The 18,551-nt window shown below is 34.2% G+C and overlaps 2 protein-coding genes across 5 annotated transcripts in view; one reads left to right on the top strand and one right to left on the bottom strand.

Annotated features, from left to right (window-relative positions):
* LOC140445004 (probable ribonuclease ZC3H12D) overlaps positions 1–18,551 on the top strand; it is a 118,764-nt gene that overhangs the window by 62,480 nt on the left and 37,733 nt on the right. For all 4 annotated transcript variants that reach the window (XM_072536776.1, XM_072536777.1, XM_072536779.1 and 1 more), the window contains one exon: positions 13,805–14,022. In XM_072536776.1, the coding sequence (XP_072392877.1) occupies positions 13,805–14,022 (218 nt within the window). The remainder of the gene's footprint in view (positions 1–13,804; positions 14,023–18,551) is intronic.
* On the bottom strand, positions 1,175–5,925 carry LOC140446190 (uncharacterized). The gene is made up of 2 exons (XM_072538727.1): positions 5,504–5,925; positions 1,175–2,239 (listed from the first exon to the last, which is right to left on the bottom strand). Exons 1-2 carry the CDS (start codon positions 5,679–5,681, stop codon positions 1,518–1,520), a joined length of 900 nt encoding a protein of 299 aa, XP_072394828.1. The 5' UTR covers positions 5,682–5,925; the 3' UTR covers positions 1,175–1,517.

Below are 18,551 nucleotides of genomic sequence, written 5' to 3'. Positions count from 1 at the left end.
AGTTCAGAGCCTGTTTGTTATTTGATCTGGTCCAGGTGCTTTCCTTGGTGAACTGTTTTTAATTAGTTCGTTTATCTCGTCCAGTGATGTTGGAGGGATAATTTCGATCGGATCCTCGGGCCTTTCTCTTTGTTCTTCCACTTCTTCGATGTCTTCATCTGGGTGGTAATTTAATGTACACTCTCTCTCTCTAGAGTCGTCCTTATAACCTCGGCTTTTTCCACAATGGAGTAGACAATTCCATTTTCTCCGTGTATTGGGCGGATTGGTTTTCTTTCCATTCTTAGAATTTTTTGAAGCTTCCAAATATTTTGCATATTTGGGCCTCGTTCCTCCATATCTTGGAAGTAGTTTTCCCAGTTTTGACTACGGCGTTGTTGTAGTGTTGTTTTGACCTCTCTGTTTAGTCGGTTTGTCCTGTTTTTGTCTTCTTGGTATCTTTTCCTTCTGGTTGTCTGCTTGGCTCTGTTCTTTTCCCTTATCATGTCCTTTATCTCCTGGGGTATGTTTTTAAACCTTCCCATGTGTATTTCTACTTCCTCTTCTATAGTGCTGTTTCTGAGTGCTTGTTGTACGATGTTCTCAAACTCTAGGACTCTATATCTTATGGGTTGTTTATCACTGAAACGCAGTTATTCCAGTGCTCACAAGTCGCTTGAACTTGGTCCATGTTGCTTTCCTTTTAATCCGTTTGATGGTACTTTCTTCCTCTCTTGTTTCTAATTTTAATAATGTGGGATTGTGGTGCGCTGTTCCTTTATTTAATGTCTGGATTTCGGTTTGGAGTCTTAGGTTTCTAGCGACTACTATATTGATGTGGGTGGGAAGTCCTTTTCTTAGGGAAGTGAGTTGGTTCGAGGGCCCATTGCCATGGTTTCGTCGTTGTTTTCAATATAGTTATAGAAACCTTCCGTTTCTTTGCACGACAGAGGAGATAAAAATTGGCAGAGAGATGTGGCAGGGAGATACTTTGTCGCCAAACTATTTACAACCGTCATGGAGTACGCATTTAAACAATTAGACACTTATAAACAAATAAATTCAGAAAGCGATATTTGCGATAAAGTTATAAACAATAAAATGATAATCTTTGAACCATTACCTTTTTCTTTCGGAGCTCTTTCTCGATAAAAATTTTCATATCTTCAAGATATGTATAACATTTATTATAATAATAAAAGGCAAATGTATAATTTGGAAGCTTTTCAAAAACTTATGTATCTGCTGAGAATGCATGAACTAAAATTTTGTAAAGAACAATTCACTTTTGTAGTCAATGCAAATTACTTTTTATTAGAAAATAAAAATCAGTCATATCTAAACAAATATGTTTGAGTATATTCACAAGATCTTTCACTGCCAGTAGATTGAATGGCTGTTAATTGGTGAGAAGTGTCACTTGAACTTGGCATTGGTGGTGTAAAGACTATATATATTGATTGCGTGTAGTACCCGTGTGATGATTGACCAGGGTACCGTTGATTCGATTGAGCACTGAATGTTTAAGTATGTCCATACTAAATGTGTGCACGTTCCGACCCAAAATGTCGCCTTTTTTCTTTGATCTTTTGAATCAATTGTATTACTCCGCATTGCAATTCCAAGGTTTCATCATCATCAAATGGAAGTACCGAGGGCAGAATACTTCTAAAAAATGTCAGATGGCGGCTTTCCTCTTCTTTTCGTGGTACAATGTTAGAAGAAGCCATCTTTTGCATATGGCGGCTTTCTTCTTGTTTTTGTGGTACAATGTAATAAGGAGCCATGTTCTGTTCCATTAACTTCGTCGTTTTTCCATTAAATTCATTCAGTTTTCTTTTTTTATTTCGCGTAGGTGTAGTAGACTCTATTTCACTTTCTTGGTTATTTGCATCTATATCTATATCGTCCGGTTCGTTCTTAATATCATCTATTAGACTGGCGTAGTCAATATCATCTAATATACTGTCATTGTCCTCAGATATTGGTAAGTCCGGTTCGTCCTTAATATCATCTATTATACTGTTGTTGTCATCAGATATCGGTAATTGCGGTCCGCATCTAATATCATCTATTATACTGTCGGTATTTTCATTAACATCAGTCATATCTATGACTTTCATTAAGAAAGACATTTTTTCATGGTACAAATAGAGTCTTGGTTTCTTAGCAGAACCAGATGCTGTTTTATTCTTTTGTTTCTTCAATGATTTTGTCCACGCATCTCGAATATGTGTCCATCTTTTAATCAGCAATCTCCCTGCAACAATAAAATATTATTTACAAAAACTTTCATTACTTATTCAGTGTCGGAATTACTACAGTTAGCAACATAGTGGTAGAAGATACTCAAAGTATAATAGAATAATATGTCTGTTGAGTTTATGGAACTTCAAAATTCTACACAGGAATGGAACGCACTAATGGATCGATTTTGAAAAAAAGGTAATTTCCTCCATTGCTTAGGAACCGTTGGCGGGAAACACATTCTACTCAACAATCTAATAATAGTGCCTGTATTACTTGCCTCTGACCGAACAGTCACAAATAAATGAACCTTCTGTGTTTATTGAAGATGAAGGTTTTGGGTCTGATAACAATTTATTAGGGGCTTTGGTGGAACACAGAACAAAAAAAAAACGATTTTAACAATCGATTAACACCATCAAGACGATATTTTGACTGCTTGCCTGGTATATTGGCAAATAAATAGCGAATGTTCAACCGATTGTTATAGTCCTTTTCCATCATATTGATAGCACATTATGTATGCAAATCCTCAACAGGTCAAAAAACCATAGGCGTCACCCTATACTTGTTTTGAAAGAAATAAAAAAATTAATATTTTATGATGCCGTCAACAATTCATTATCTTTTAAAAAATCTTCTGTAAAATAAGTGTCCAATAATCTCACTATACCTTTTTTGTGCGTAAAAAACGTCGGTATATATGCCACACGATTATTGTTAATTATACACGGGTGATTAACGAGAGAATTCAATGTTTCACGAAATCAATTAATGTAAACAGTAATTTCAAGGTGATTATTGTTTTCTATACAAGTTATCGCCTGACACAAAAAGAATACCTTCTTTGAACGATTACCTGGAATTACTGATAAGGCTTCACTAATGATAGTTTAAGTAGTTTTTATGCCACATTACAGCTTATGCCAATAATATAAATTAGAAATTGTTTGCATCTTCCATTTAGTTTGTAAATGTACATTGTTCATGTCTTACCTACCTACGTTTTTGGTGTCGATATTTTGTTATTTGCATTTAAAAATGACGTCGACAACAGGTTTTATCCCGGTTAAGTGTAGTTTTAAAGGTGCCTTCAGTCTAAGAGAGAAAAATATAATATTTAATGTACACGATGCACTTGTACATCAACGCCCTTTAAGTAATGTTCGTGAAATCGTTAACATGTGTTCAAATATGACAGGGGTTGGAGAAGCAACAATTTATAGATTCCTAAAAGAAAGAAAAGGAGGAACTGTTTCATCTCCTAAGAAGAGTGGAGGGAGTAAACCCTTGGAAATTGAAGAAATACATAAAAATATGATAAGACGCAGCGTCCACTCATTTTTTTTAACAAAGAATTTCCAACATTGGACAAAATCCAAACATTAATTAGAGAAAACGAAGAGTTACCAATCATAAGCAACAAGAAATTATGAGGACTATTGAGAGAGATGGGATTTCGTTGGCAAATTAATAGAAGAAAATCCGTTTTAATTGAAAAAGATTACATTGTATGTTGGAGACGAGATTATCTAAGAACTATTAAAAAGTACCGAGAAGAAGAGAAAACAATTTTTTATTTGGACGAGACTTGGCTAAATGAAGGTCATACTGTACCATATCTATGGGTTGATACAAATGTGAAAAGTTCCCGTCAGACATTCATCGAAGGTGTATCTACTGGAATAAACAATATTCCCGTTGGAAAAGGACGCAGACTCATAATAACCCATATTGGAAACGAATACGGTCTTGTCAATGGTGAATTATTAAGTTTTGCCTCCAAATTAACCAAAGATTACCACGAGGAAATGACTGCTGACGTTTTTGAAGAATATTTTGAGCAAATGTTGGATTTAATTCCAAAAAATTCTGTCATAGTCATGGATAATGCTAGTTACCATTCAAGACTAGCAGAAAAATTGCCAACAACGGCATGGAAAAAAGGAGAGATAATCGAATGGTTGGATAAACACGCAATTGAGTACAAGGAGAATTCGACAAAAAAGGAATTATTACCTATTGTAAGGCAACATAAAGCAGCTTATAAAAAATATATAATTGATGAAATGGCATTAAACCGTGATGTAATTATTTTACGTTTACCCCCATACCACTGTGATCTGAATCGGATAGAAAATATATGGTCTCAAGTAAAGGGTGAAGTCGGACGCAACAAGAAAACTTTTAAATTAGAAGACTTACAACAATTATTAGAACATTCCTTATCAAAAGTAACTCCAGAAAATTGGAAAAATACTGTTAGTCATGCTCACAAGGAAGAAAATAAAATGTGGAATTTGGATAATATGACTGATGCAATGCTGGAACCGGTAATAATTAACATTGGAGTTGGAGATTCCTTAGATTCTGAAGAAAGCAGTGAATCTGAAATGGAATTTGATTAAAATAATATTCATTTTTTTACAAATCGGCCCCTGTTACGGCCACAAATTATTTTATATATAACCAATAAAATAAACATCTTACATTTCTTGCAAATTCATTAGTACCTCTTAATCTCCATCACTCCGACACTGGCAACTTTATTTTGGGATTAGTAACCCTCAAAACTATTGTATTCTATTCTGCTTCAACCTTTATACCTGGTGGTCATACTCAATTTAAAATTGTTTTCCTATATACTTCTGTAAACTTGTTGACAAATATCTATTTTTCATTGAGTCACCCGTATCAACAGTTTAGGGATTTGCATACATAATGTGCTATCAATATGATGGAAATGGACTATAAATAGTTTTTACGAGATTTGTTTAATTTGTTGAAAAAAGAGCTAATTTCTAAGGCTGACCCAGATAATTTGACTGAATGATATCCAAATAATTTAAAGATAAAGCATAATAAATATACAAATAAAGACGAAGTAAAGTTCATTTGCATGAGTAGAAGCCGAGTTGCTATCGAAAAATACCTATACCATTATTATAAATACTTAACTTACAATATACTTTTACTTTTACAATATCTCGAGTTCAAAGTATTAGTTTAGTAAACGCCATTTTCTTTTTTATTTTTTCAAGGAACAAATTTGCTCGTGAATACGAGCTGGAGCCTTATAAACAATTAAATTGTTTACAATTTTTTGACCCATTAAAAAATTGGGTGGACCCATTAGAATTGAAAAGTCCACGGTAGCCCTTAGCTGGCTCCTAGACTACTTAAATAGGTGCCAATTTACTTAAATCTAATGAATATTACCGAATATAATATATGACGAGTTGACTATTTTTAATGTACTACCCTGTATAATACTTACCAATGTTTTGTTGTTCGATTTGCTCCAGTTCCTCGAAATTTTCAAATAACAGACAACATATTTCTCTCCATGCCGCCGCTTTTAAATGTTTATCTTTATAATTATTATTGGTTTTATCCCATAAAGATGGTCTCGCTTCTACTAAACTTATCAAAAATTCTACGTCCACGTTATCCATATCGTACCTACTACATACACTACGTCAGAGATAATAAACAACTAATTTAAAAAGAAATTCCTTTGTACAACTTTACAACGTACCTACGCTTTGTTCGTATTCGACTAGTTCGACAAAACTCGAATCGTGTGAAGCAGAGTACCTAGATACAAGCGCGTGAAAATCGATTCGTTCCTTTATCGCGTCACGGCAAACGGTTTAACGGTTTGCAGTCACAAACTGGAATGTAAATTTGGCCGTAACCGGTCGAAAATTTCCGAGTGAATACGATCGAATCGTCTGACTCTGAACACGTCTGTTTAAAATTATGTGCCAGTGAGCAAATCAACATTTTCTCGATTCGGCCAAACATTCGAATCCGTATGGTCTGTTAGTGGAAGAAAAATAGTCCAGGGAAATAAATATCGGTTATCTATTACACATATTGTAATAAAACTTTAATTCTTTATTCTTAAAAGGATATTAATTGTATCAATTGTTCTAGAATAACTTTTTTTGTTAAATTCGTATAAAACTTGTCAGCTTTTCAAATATAAAAAAATGTTTCTTCATCTACGAGGAATAGTTTAGAAGTTGTTTTAATTGTTCATAAGACAAAAATAACCGTAACTTTCCACGACGATTTTTGGTTATAAAAATGATTTTTTTTGGTTCATACGTACCCCTAAACTTATTTTATCTTCATATTTAGATAGATCTCCATAGATACATACAATATCGATAAAAGTACCTACCTGCACCATAAATTTTTGATATGTTTGAGCAACGTTTTAAAATTATTGAGAATATTAGGTACATTTTTTTATACAGTGTGTCCGTAAAGTATGGAATAAATTCGATATTTCCTTAATGAAAAGCCAATATAATTAATCCTGGAGGTTTTGAAGAAAGTTTATGGTTTCAACAGGATGATGCGCATCCGCATTATGCTGTAGATGTTCGAAGGTATCTAAACGACTTTTTTCTGAACAGGTGGATTGGAAGACGTGGACATATTGAATGGCCAGCGAGGTCGCCAGACCTCAATCCTTTGGATTATTTTATGTGGGGTCATTTGAAGAATGTTGTTTATAAAACGAAACCTGCAAATATTGAAGACTTAAAAAGAAGAATTCGTAGAGAAATAAACAATATTTCTCAAGAAACCATAAATAAGGTTTTACAAGAATTTGTACAACGTTTCGGTTACTGTCAAATACAACAGGGCTACAATTCGAACATTTAAGATAAAGTCGTATATTAATTACTGGATTACTTTCAAGTTATTTATTATAACTTATTAATATTAGAAATCAATAAAAATTAACTTTCTAAGATAAGAAATAAACCATTCTATTTTCAATAGAGAACCAATTTAGAGAATTTTACATCGTCCCAATTGGGGTACAGCGATTTGTTTTAAGAATTATTTTTCTCATTCCTCGATTTTGTAATTTTTGCAACATGTTAAGTTTGTTAAAATTAAATAAAAATAACATTGCTGAGCAATAGTTAAAATGACGCTAAATAATTGTGTTATATACCGTGATTTTAGTCTCCATTGACAAATTTTGAGATATTTTGCTCAGAAAGTATAGTTTTTTTGATATTTTTAATGGATATACTCAAAGTAACTATCAAAACTCAAAATATTATCAAGCTGGAATCTAGCTACATCAAAATTTTTATCACAGTGAGTGATTTATGGCCACCAGTTTGTAGACCTGTTTTCTTTAAGACAACCATGAACAAGAACTGTTTTGAACTTGATCAACTGCTTACGGTTTGATAATTAGGAAACGAGAGAAGATAGAAAAAATATTGATACATTTGCAGCTATCAGGAATATTTGGGATATGTTCGAGAAAACCAGTAGACACATGTACACTTCATCGCAATATGTAACAACTGATAAAACACTTTAAGGATTTAGGGGTCATTGTTAAACACTGTATGGATTTAGGGGCCGTTGTCTCTTCAAAAAGGATTGGCAGTTGGAAAGATTAATATAGATCAAGGTTTGTTTTCGCTTAATGGAGAGGAGATAGAACGCATAAACCATTTCAAATACCTCGGCAGTTAGTTAAATGTAAATTGTGACTCTGATTCTGATGAAGACATAACCAGGATCGAAATATCACGTGCAAGGCTTGTATCACCTGGAAACCAGTTTTAAAGTTGAAAGCTACCGTCCTATAGCACTTCTCATCTCAGTTGCTGCTATAAACTGCTGGAACGACTTATCCTAAACCGAATAGGCCGACAAATTCTTGAAAATATCCCACTCTAACAAGCAGGTTTCATACCTAATCGAAGCTGCGCAGATCAGATCCTAAGTCTAACTACGCATATAGAAGCAGGCTTCCAAAAGCAACAAAAGACGGCTGTAGTCTTTGTGATTTGACAGCTGCCTACTACACAGTATGGAAGGAGTTACTCCTCTATAAACTAACCAAACTAATCTCATGCCAAAGAATATTGCAACTAATAAACAACATGCTGTCTGATCGATACTTCCAGGCTCCACGGTAATGACAAGCAAACAGAGGAAATTAAATAATGGACTACCCCAAGGATCAGTCCTTGCTCCGATGCTTTTCAACTTATATATATCGGACCTACCTGACACTGATGGAAGAAAGTTTGGCTACGCTGACGACCTAGCAATAGCAGTCCAACACAAACAGTTTGAAATGACTCAAAACGTGCTGACAAACGACCTCAACAAACTATATGAATATTTCACAAAATGAAGCCTGATACCCAACTTAAATAAAACTGAGGTAAGCTGTTTTCACCTCAATAACAAACAGGTAAACCAAAAATTAGAGGTCAAAATGAGAAATGTAGCACTACCCTACCAACCCTACCCAAAATATCTGAGGGTTACCTTGGACAGGACTCTCTCGTTTAAAAAACATCTACATATCTGCACAAAAAATAAGTAGTAGAAATAACCTTATCCAGAATCTTTGTGGTGCCAACTGGGGCGCTTCTGCGGACACACTACGAACATCTGTGCTAAGTTTGGTTTATTCTGTGGCAGAGTACTGTGCACCGGTCTGGCTAAATAGTCGTCATGTGAAAATAGTTGATACGCAGCTTAATATAGCAATGAGAATGATTATCGGCTGCATCAAGACTACTCCACTATATTGGCTTCCGATCCTTAGCCATATTCCTCCGCCTATTCTACGAAGACAAAAGGCCTTGATAACGGAGTATTCGAAAGTAAATAGCAACTTGCAACTACAAATCCGTGAAGACATCCCGAGTTTAGCAGCAAACCGACTCCCATCCAGAAAACCACCCATAAGAACAGCCCAACAGCTAACAGCAGATGATTTCAATGTTACCTCCAGATGGCGCACGCTGTGGACTGAGGAAGCCCCACCTGAAGTATAAAACCTTATTGACCCAGTCTAAAAGCCTGATGGCTTCGACCAGCCACGAAACATATGGAAGAGCCTAAACCGAATTAGAACGGGACATGCAGTATGCGCACACAACCTACATAAATGGGGAAAACAGCCTACCTCCAGCTGCGACTGTGAAGCTTCAGATCAAACCATCCAACACATAGTGGAGACATGTGAATTGATGGCATATCGAGGGGACCCAAAAGACTTTTCCAAAACTACGCCTGCAAGCCTTAAATGAATAGCTCGACTTGACTTTAAGATATAACCTTATCTGTTTGTATTATCTTATATTTTATCTGTATTTTGTCTATGTTCATTTTTATATTATCTTATGTTTGTATTTTTGAATTATGTACTTATGTTTTTTACAATTATTACTGTATTTACTCCATCTATTGAGCCATACGCTAAATAAATAATAACCAGTTTTATGTAACAGAAACCTGTCGATACATATTCGCAAGAAGGACCTGAACTGTTACGTATGGTCTATACTATTATATGGTAGTGAGCCATGGACATTAAAAACCAGAATGCTTAACCAATTACAAGCATTCAAATTGTATTGCTATCGATGGATCCTAAAAATATCATGGATTTCGCACACTTCCAATGCTCAGAAAAATCATAAAGAGAAGAAAAACAGATCTCTTTTAATGTTTGGCAAAAATGAATGAACTTTTCTTCGAATCGATTGTTTCACAGTATCGTCTATATAAATTGGTTTCTATCTGTTGACATTTTATATGCTTCTGTAATACTTCTACTACTTCGTTGCTTTAAAAGTCAATAAATAGTTGCTTCTCCAACTCCGGTCATATTTGAACACTTAACAACTATACTCCGAACATTACTGGTTAAATGTTCATGTACAAGTGTATCATGTACATTTATTACTAAAGTAATCATTGGCATGGTTAAATGACACTTTAATTTCACAGGAGTCAAATTAAACGCTTGTGACATTTTTACTACACAAGTTCACTTATTAATATCGCTTTTTATTATAGAACTAACAGTTATACGTGTTATAATCACAGTACTTTACAAACACAACCTGTTGATCTTAACTATGATTCATAGTCGGCAAAATACGTTCTGCCGCTTGGAAATTTTAGTCCTTTCTAAGAAAGTTAAGGGCCTGTAAATAGACCCTCTCCATTTTGGAAATTGTAAATATTTTGTACCTGTAGAGATTACGAATATTTTATTTAAGAAAATCTCCGTCACTGTTCTATGATATTATCTCTTATGTCTCGAGGAAAACTCGAAGGTGGCCACTTCGTATTTTGTATGCTATGATTAGTACTGCTGGATTCAATTCTTATGCGATATACAAACGTAACTGTAAAACTAAATTCCAGAAACGGTCCGATTTTCTAAAGATCTATCCTATTCCCTTGTAGAAGATCATTTGAAAGAAATAATGATCAATGCACGCCTCCCAAGAGAAATTAGGAATATTATTCGTAAATTCTTGAATTGCAAAGAAGAACAAGAAACTGCTCAAAAGAGAAAAGAACAGAAAGACGCGAAATAAATGTGAACATTGTCAGTGTATGCGCTTAACATGGCCTAAGCATTTAGGCCATGGCATTTTGTGTAGATTGTAAATGACTTTTTTTGTAAAAAATGTATCTTGTTTTTTATTTTACCTTCTAATACACACTATGATAAAAACGTTGGGTGTCGCAATGTTTTCTTTACGTATATACGAGTATGAATTCGACACATTTTTTAATTTTCTAATTATAATTATTATAGCTGTGGTGTTAATAAATCTTAATTTCTGTATCAAATGTTGTAATACCGATTAAACACACTTTTTACCGTAACAACTATAGTTATTAATAGCAGGGATTGAAATATATAGAGCTAGTTTAGTAGTCTTACATGACGCCACCTTGTTGCTAACGTTCAGCAAAATCGTCTTGTGGTTCTAGGTACTTTTAAGGAAACACACAGATCAGAAGGAGCATACAAATTTACACACTATTAAGTTTTTTGAGAACATGCATCTGTTGCCAGTTTGACCTATATTTTAGTGTACAAGTCATACAGTTTTTTCCAAATTGATAATAGAATTCGTCTGTGAGGGTAGTTTTCATTCGCTCTTGAAGGTGTCCTGTCCATCTTAGCCTAATTTTTATGAAATATACTACATCTCAAAGTTACATCGTCTTATCCAGATATTTTCAAAGGTTGCACCATATATTATTCTTAGGATCTTTCGTTCGAAGATTTGAAGATCGGTGATTTGCATAAGTTTTAGAAATAGTTCAACTTGGACGTAATAACATCTCGATTTTGTTTAAACCTCCACTAGTTCTGTTCGGGATAAGTCACCAGACCGCTAAAGTATTGCATCAATAGACAAATTTTGCAATGCTTCTTTATTAGATATTCTTTCCAACACACAATAACTTTTACCTTGTTTTAATTATCGATCGTTTCTCAAGAGTAAAAGAATCATCCTGTAGAAGTATTTCTTTTTACTTTCTAGTAAATGCATATCATAAGTAACTTTCTCTTTTACTTAATAATTAATTCCGTGAGTACGGTGTAGTATCTGATTTTATTTCTTCCCTTTCTCTCAGGATCCGTGAAACTATCTGAAAAATTTTACCCAAGCTTTCATGAAAATATTAAATTGTTTTAGAACGATTATCTCTATCATGCCGATGTTTATAATATTTTTAATAAGTATATTATTTTTACTTTCTTTCAAGACAGTTGTTTTAAGATAGTGAATGAATCATGCGTTTAAAATGCAGCTTTCCGTGTATTTGTTATATTTTGCATCTTTAATTATTTTCTTAAAACGTAGTGTCGTTTCCGTATTTTGTAAATTATTAAGTATAAATAAATCGATGATGTATTGTTCGATACGTCACTAATTGGTGATTCATATTTTGCTTACATACAAGTATATGCTATTGTAGTATCTGCTTACTTTTTAGAACATTTTCGTACAGTTCCTTTGCAGTATTTTGTTACAAGTGAATATCTTAAAAAATGGAGCCGTTGGTGGTTCAAGGAAGGCCTAAGAGTCTCACAGATCTCCACACCGATGGGCAGACATTACCAAAAATCTTCCCAACAAACAATATACCGAGGCAGTACATGTAACAGATGACTGCGAAAAGTGGAGAAATATCATTAATCAAATTACTGATAGGTCATTCTTGATAAATCGTTGATTTTTAACGTTTTCCCACCCTTCGAGGTGGCATTTTAAGGGGAAGCCGGGGGATAGGAGTGATAAACTTCTTTGTATATTTTTGGGGTCTCAAAATTGACATCATCAGCAAAATTCAGCTTGTTCGTTTGATTTTTAAAGGTTCAATGGCATCTCTGACGACTGAAGTATAATAAAACGAGAAATCGATGCTGATTCCGTGAAATCTCTTAAAATTTTTTTCCTAGTTCTATTGTAAATATCAGGGATTATTTTTTCACTTATATAGTTTCTGGAGGATGTTTTATATTAAAGAACATTATTATTTAGCAGTTTCTTAAACCCAACATTTTCTACCAAATAAAAGTTGATTATCAATACAAATCATTTCCGTAATTTTATAATGAATTATCTCCAGAGGTTTTTCATTGATGTCCCATACTTTGTGTAAAGATTTGAATTCAATTAAAGTTAGCTGTCTAGTCTGGACAGAACACTAACATAAACTCGATAAAAATACACTGGACCATTAAAAGGCGGTGCATTTGTATCGGTTTTTAATAATGTGAACAATTTTTTGTCCTTTAATTACAAATAAAATAGCATTTCTTTGAAAAGATAAAACAAAAAATAAACTCTTAATGCCCAATAAAATAAGAAATAATTCTTTATTCACTACAGAAATTATTCAAATATTTGACCTTCTACAGCTGAACAGTATCAAAATCTGTTATAAAAAATTCTGCAGACAGATGTAAGAGTTTCTGCTGTAACAGAATTGGAGACTTCTTTTATTCGGTTTTTTAATTCTTCCAAATTTTGGGCTCTAGCCTCAGAATAATCGTAGATGATACTTTTTAAATGTCCCAAAAATAAAGGTCCATCGGTGTAAGATCTGGAGATCGCGCGGGCCACTTAATATCGCCTGTTCCACTGATAAGTCGATTCCGGAAAGTATTGTTTAAGTACTCTCTAATTATTTGAGCGTTGTGAACTGAACTGCCGTCTTGATGAAACCAAACATTCTTCATATTTACACCAGAAAGATTGAGAATAGCGGGAAGAACATGATTCTGTAACAAATCGAGGTATACTCTACTATTCAAGTTGCTCTCAATAACAAATGGACCTATTATGTGGTCTCCTAAAATGCCAATCCAGACAAACTTTTTGAGTGAATAACACTTCTGTGCTGGTTTTCCCGCGCCCAATACCTCGTAATGAAACTATTTTGTCTCCCTACTAACGAAACAGAAGATTCATCAATAAATAAAATGTTTTTAATAAAATTGGGTTCATCATTAGCATTGGGTTGTTAGAGTTTCACAAAACTCCATTCTTCGAAAGTACTCGTCTGGATAAAGCTGCTGCGTTTTCGAATATTTAAAATTCTTGTAACCGTGCTTTTTCATACTTTCGTTCCAGTAACATTGCTAACATCTAACTTTCTGTTATTGCTATCTTTTAGGCACTGGTGAAATTTTAGCGATATATTTAAGGGTGAGTGATAAGTACTGTCAACTTATATTCGTTTTTTTTTACAGAAATATGTAGACGAAATCTGCGTTGAGGGATGCTTGGGAGCAGTGGCCGGCGAGGATTCCAGTTACGATTCAGATTACGAAGTCGACACTCCTTCCTCTGCTACACAGGCGTCGGCCAGGCATCAGGATGTCTCTCGAACGACCAGCGACACACTCGCTGCCGAATACGCCGAATATGTACAGTCCACACCGGAAATATCCGCCGGTTATACAGCCAGGTAAACAATTTTGACAAAGTTTTCTCTGTTTTGTATCATCTTTAACCTTCATCTGACTGGCCGGAGTCTATTTTGACCCCAGATCACAATTTTTGGCTGTTACTTTATAGATCTTAATTTTTAATCGGCAGTCTTCCATCTATCTGTAGTTTATATATTGTATTGTATATGTATAAAAAATTATGCCTACAAGAACATTTAGCGGTTAGATTAAATTTAAACTTCAATTTTATAGGCTGGGATCTCCTAATACCCCGGCCAGCCTTTTATGTCATATAAAATGAATTCTAATAAAGTTGTAATAATTTGGGAATCCCATAGATTTTACGGATTAGTACCGACTATGAGTGTACTATCGTTTTATGTAAGGGTTTTACATGTTTAAATGGGGAATTCCCCTAACTGCGATAAAATTTAACGAAATAATATAAATATGATATATTGAGTTGTAGTGTCAATTGGTTTCTTGTCGTATTTGTCCGAAAGCAACTGAGTGAAGATGAACTTTTAAGACAATGTAACAGAGGTAGAAGAAAAAATGACCTTATTATTGATCAAAGCATAGAGCAAAATGAATGTAACAGTTACTGACTCCGAAGGCTTACCGGTATATGTATCTAAAGATGGAACTGAGTGGTCAAGATTGCCAAAAACCACAAAAGTGAAACGCGCTAAGGCCAATATTCGTAGACATGCTCTAGGACTTACAAATTACAGTGATGATATACCAACTATCAAAAACGCTTTCCTTCTGTTTATTCGCCTCAGCAAGGGCAGAGCGCCATGGAGCTTGCACGATAGCCAATGCTCAATTTCGGGTAATACCATTGGCTGCAATTATGTTGCCATTTAACCAATGGTAAATCCGGAATCGAGCTGCAATTTCGGGCAATACCATTGGCTACAATTAAGGTTGCAATTTGACCAATCGTAAAGCCCGAATTTTGCTATTGGCGACAGCCCGTCCGATGAAGGTTAACAAAGTATTTTGAAAGACACGTAGCCACCCTATACTGAAAACAGAAATCATAAGGAACGTTATAGCACTATACCTTGACAAGAAATTGGGGAGGATAACTTATTAATCTAACTTGATCTACTAATTGTACGCGGTGCAAATCAAATTAGTCGTTTACTAATAAGAAAATCAAAATAATATCGGTTTAAAATATTTTAATAGCTCTCCTTTTTTTTAATAAATAATTAAGGTCCTTTACGGCGAACCATGGACCATTGTACTATAGAGGTACAAGCGAGTCTACACTAAAGAGAAAACGCTCCCAACGTGGAGAACCTTGGTTAAAACCTCAGGAAAAATGATGAATAACCAAACAGCAACAAACAGCTCTCAAGGAACAAACGAATGGACGAAATAAGTCAGCTGTGAATTAATTCCTTGAGAAATCACAGACAGCACGACGTTCATACGATATAATTTTTCATCTTACGTGTGGAGTAAATGACCCAACAGTGTTTGAATAAGCTTGAACTTAAACTGTAGTGTCTAGATATATTGTGTCCTCCTGGTATTTCTCATGAATTCAACGTATTATGAAAAGGATCAAAAATTGATGTATTTTGTATTTACATACACGTGGAAATGCCTATTTGTTATTACTCATAATGACCAGGTTTTATGTTAACTATACAAAATTCCTTTTTATTAACTAATTATCTTAGTCACAAATTACAACACAATCTAATCTTAAAACACGTTTTGTAAAAAAAATAATAGAGTATAAATCAAGTTTTTTTCTCTAAATTTTCTTCGTTTATAATATCTTTATTAATTAGAACACGTTTTATTAATGATGCTTCCTTATTTTAAAAAGTATTCAATTATCATATTTTAATTGCTGATTTGCTTATATTAAAAATCCGAAAAATGCACATAACGTGATAAATTGATTGTCAGTTTATTATGTTTTGTAATAAATTTTACATCTTTAAATGTCAAAAAGCAAGAAAATCGAACAAATTTTATAAGAATTCTATAGAAAATGTCACACTGAGAGTGCAGTACGGGTAAGATACGGCAATGCTTTTCTTATGGAGAATAAACGCGCAGGGTTGTCGGTTTTCTCCAGCTGTTGATTGCTCATTGTCTCACAGGACCGGCTTGGATAAAATGCATCTGTCGGCAGTACGAGTAAAATATTTTATATCTGATATACGTATATATACGTATACAGTAGAATAAAAAGGCATTGATGAGTTATTGACAACGAAAACTATGAATTTTGCATATAAAACGTCAACATAAGATATACAATTGAATCATATTCATAAGAGTAACATTTGAACACCTCTTTACAAGAACAACATACAATAACTGTAGTTTTAATGTTTTACATAAAATAGAAAAAACCTACATAATTTCTAGGAAAGAATTTGGAAACTTGGAAATGATATTATTTATAGATATTATATATAATATTCAAATTTCCAATTCTTTCATAGAAATTACATTTTTTCTATTGTATGTAAAATATTAAAAATACAGTTATATTGTTTTTATAAATAGGTCTTCATTTCTTTTGTAAAACTTCTGCTACAAATTACCATCATTAACATAATCACCTAAATATGACCATAAACTTGTTTGTCATAATTAGTATTTGATAAACTCCAAGCTTTCCCTATTTCACCCCCTACCCATCCTTAGGGTGAAAGTGCTTTTGGAAAACGAAACTACACTTCAAAATTTAGTCCGAGTTTCAACAGAGAGCATGGAGTCCCATAAGTTTAAATCCGGTGAATTATTTAACGGTTGCGCTAAACTCTCGTAGTGTTAAATGTGTTGTGTTTTTTACAAAATACGGAAGAACTTAATGTAAGTGCTGCTGTAAGACGTACTTCGTTGATGACTGGTGTTAGCGAAAGAAGCATTTACAATTTCAAAAAAGAAAAAGAACAGAGTGGAACGTTGAAATCGCCAAAAAAAAAACGTAAAAAACGAGTGTGTTAATCGAATTCTAGAATATTCACATATGACGAGGGTGTAAGAAGTATTCTACGGAGAATTGTTCATTGTGAATTTTTCATGAAAAATTTGCCGCCATTCTTAAAGCATATACATAACTTCATACAAGGTAATGAGAATATACAGACGTTGTCTCTTTCTACTTTATACAGACTTCTGAAAGATATTGGATTTGTTTATAAGAAACGTGGCCGAAGAAGCATCATGGTGGAGCGAGAGGATATTATTCATTGGCGCCATAATTATTTGAGAACTATACGACGTTTGCGAAAAGACCATTGCAATATCATATATTTGGACGAATCGTGGGTTAATGTTGGCCAATCTATAAATTACGAATGGTGCGATACTACGATACAAAACAGTCGTGATGCTTTTCTCAAAGGTTTAAGTACTGGCTTAAAAGCACCTACTAAACGAGGTCCACGATATGTTTTATTGCATGCAGGTTTTTCAGGAGGTTTCCTTCCTGGCACACAGCGTGTTTTTCTGGCAAAGAAAAATGATGGCGACTATCACGATGAAATGGATGCCGCATATTTTGAGTCGTGGTTTAAGGAGACATTAATATCAAATTTACGAAATAATGGTCGCAGGAATGTCATTGTAATGGACAATGCATCGTACCACTCCCGTAAAGAGAGATTCCCTAACAATTCCTGGAATAAAGCTGCAATCAAGGAATGGCTAGTGGAAAAAGACATTTTTTTCGAGGAGTGTTATTTGAAATCCGAGCTATTAGAAGCAGCGCGTGCTTTTAAAGATCAATACGATAAGTATCATCTTGATGAGTATGCTTCACAACATAATGTTTATATTTTAAGGCTTCCTCCATATCACTGCGAATTGAATTCTATAGAAATGGTGTGGAACCAAGTTAAGCGATATGTAGGTACCCATAATACCACTTTTAAAAACGACGAGGTACGCCAGGTGATCGACGACGGTTTCGCACGCGTCACAGAGCAAAATTGGCGCAATTATGTCACATGTTGTTGAGAAAACGGAAACTGAGATGTGGACTGCGGACAACCTGCAAGATGACGTAGACCAATTGATAATACACGCGAACACAGGGGAGAGTAGCGAAAGCAAATCCGACATCTCGGATGTAGAGGACGACTTTAGTATAATTAATTGAATATCTGTGAGTAACCTCGATTATTTTACACTGTATAACCAATAAAATGCATTTACCAGTCCAATCAGAATATGGGCTTTTCGGATATTGGGCTGGGTGCACGGAAATCGAGTTCCCGGAGGTTCCACCCTGTATATTTATAGCTATCAAGAAATGTAATTTAAAATATATTTGTTAGTTTCATAAAGTATAAATATAATATAATGTTAAATAACTTACACTATAAACCTTATACCTGCTCATCTGGTCAAGTGTGGGCAAGGAAAACCATTATCCCATATGGAATAACACAAGGTTTCGCTGAAAACTACCAGGTTGCTATGCCAAGGAACTAGGTAAACTTATGTTGTGTGTAAAAAATGCGAGACTGCATTATGTTTTAACAAGGACAAAAACTGCACTTCA

Source organism: Diabrotica undecimpunctata, chromosome 7 (genome assembly GCF_040954645.1).
Source record: "Diabrotica undecimpunctata isolate CICGRU chromosome 7, icDiaUnde3, whole genome shotgun sequence".
Lineage (NCBI taxonomy): Eukaryota > Metazoa > Arthropoda > Insecta > Coleoptera > Chrysomelidae > Diabrotica > Diabrotica undecimpunctata.
The sequence above is the reverse complement of the archived record's forward strand: the minus strand, read 5'-3'. Positions and strand labels throughout refer to the sequence as shown.

Bases quoted from the DNA above. Each gene is read 5' to 3' on its own strand.
- LOC140446190 (XM_072538727.1), bottom strand. From the start codon at position 5,681: ATGGATAACGTGGACGTAGAATTTTTGATAAGTTTAGTAGAAGCGAGA. The intron at 2,240-5,503 runs GTAAGTATTATA...TTATTGTTGCAG, and splicing joins AATCGAACAACAAAACATTG to GGAGATTGCTGATTAAAAGA.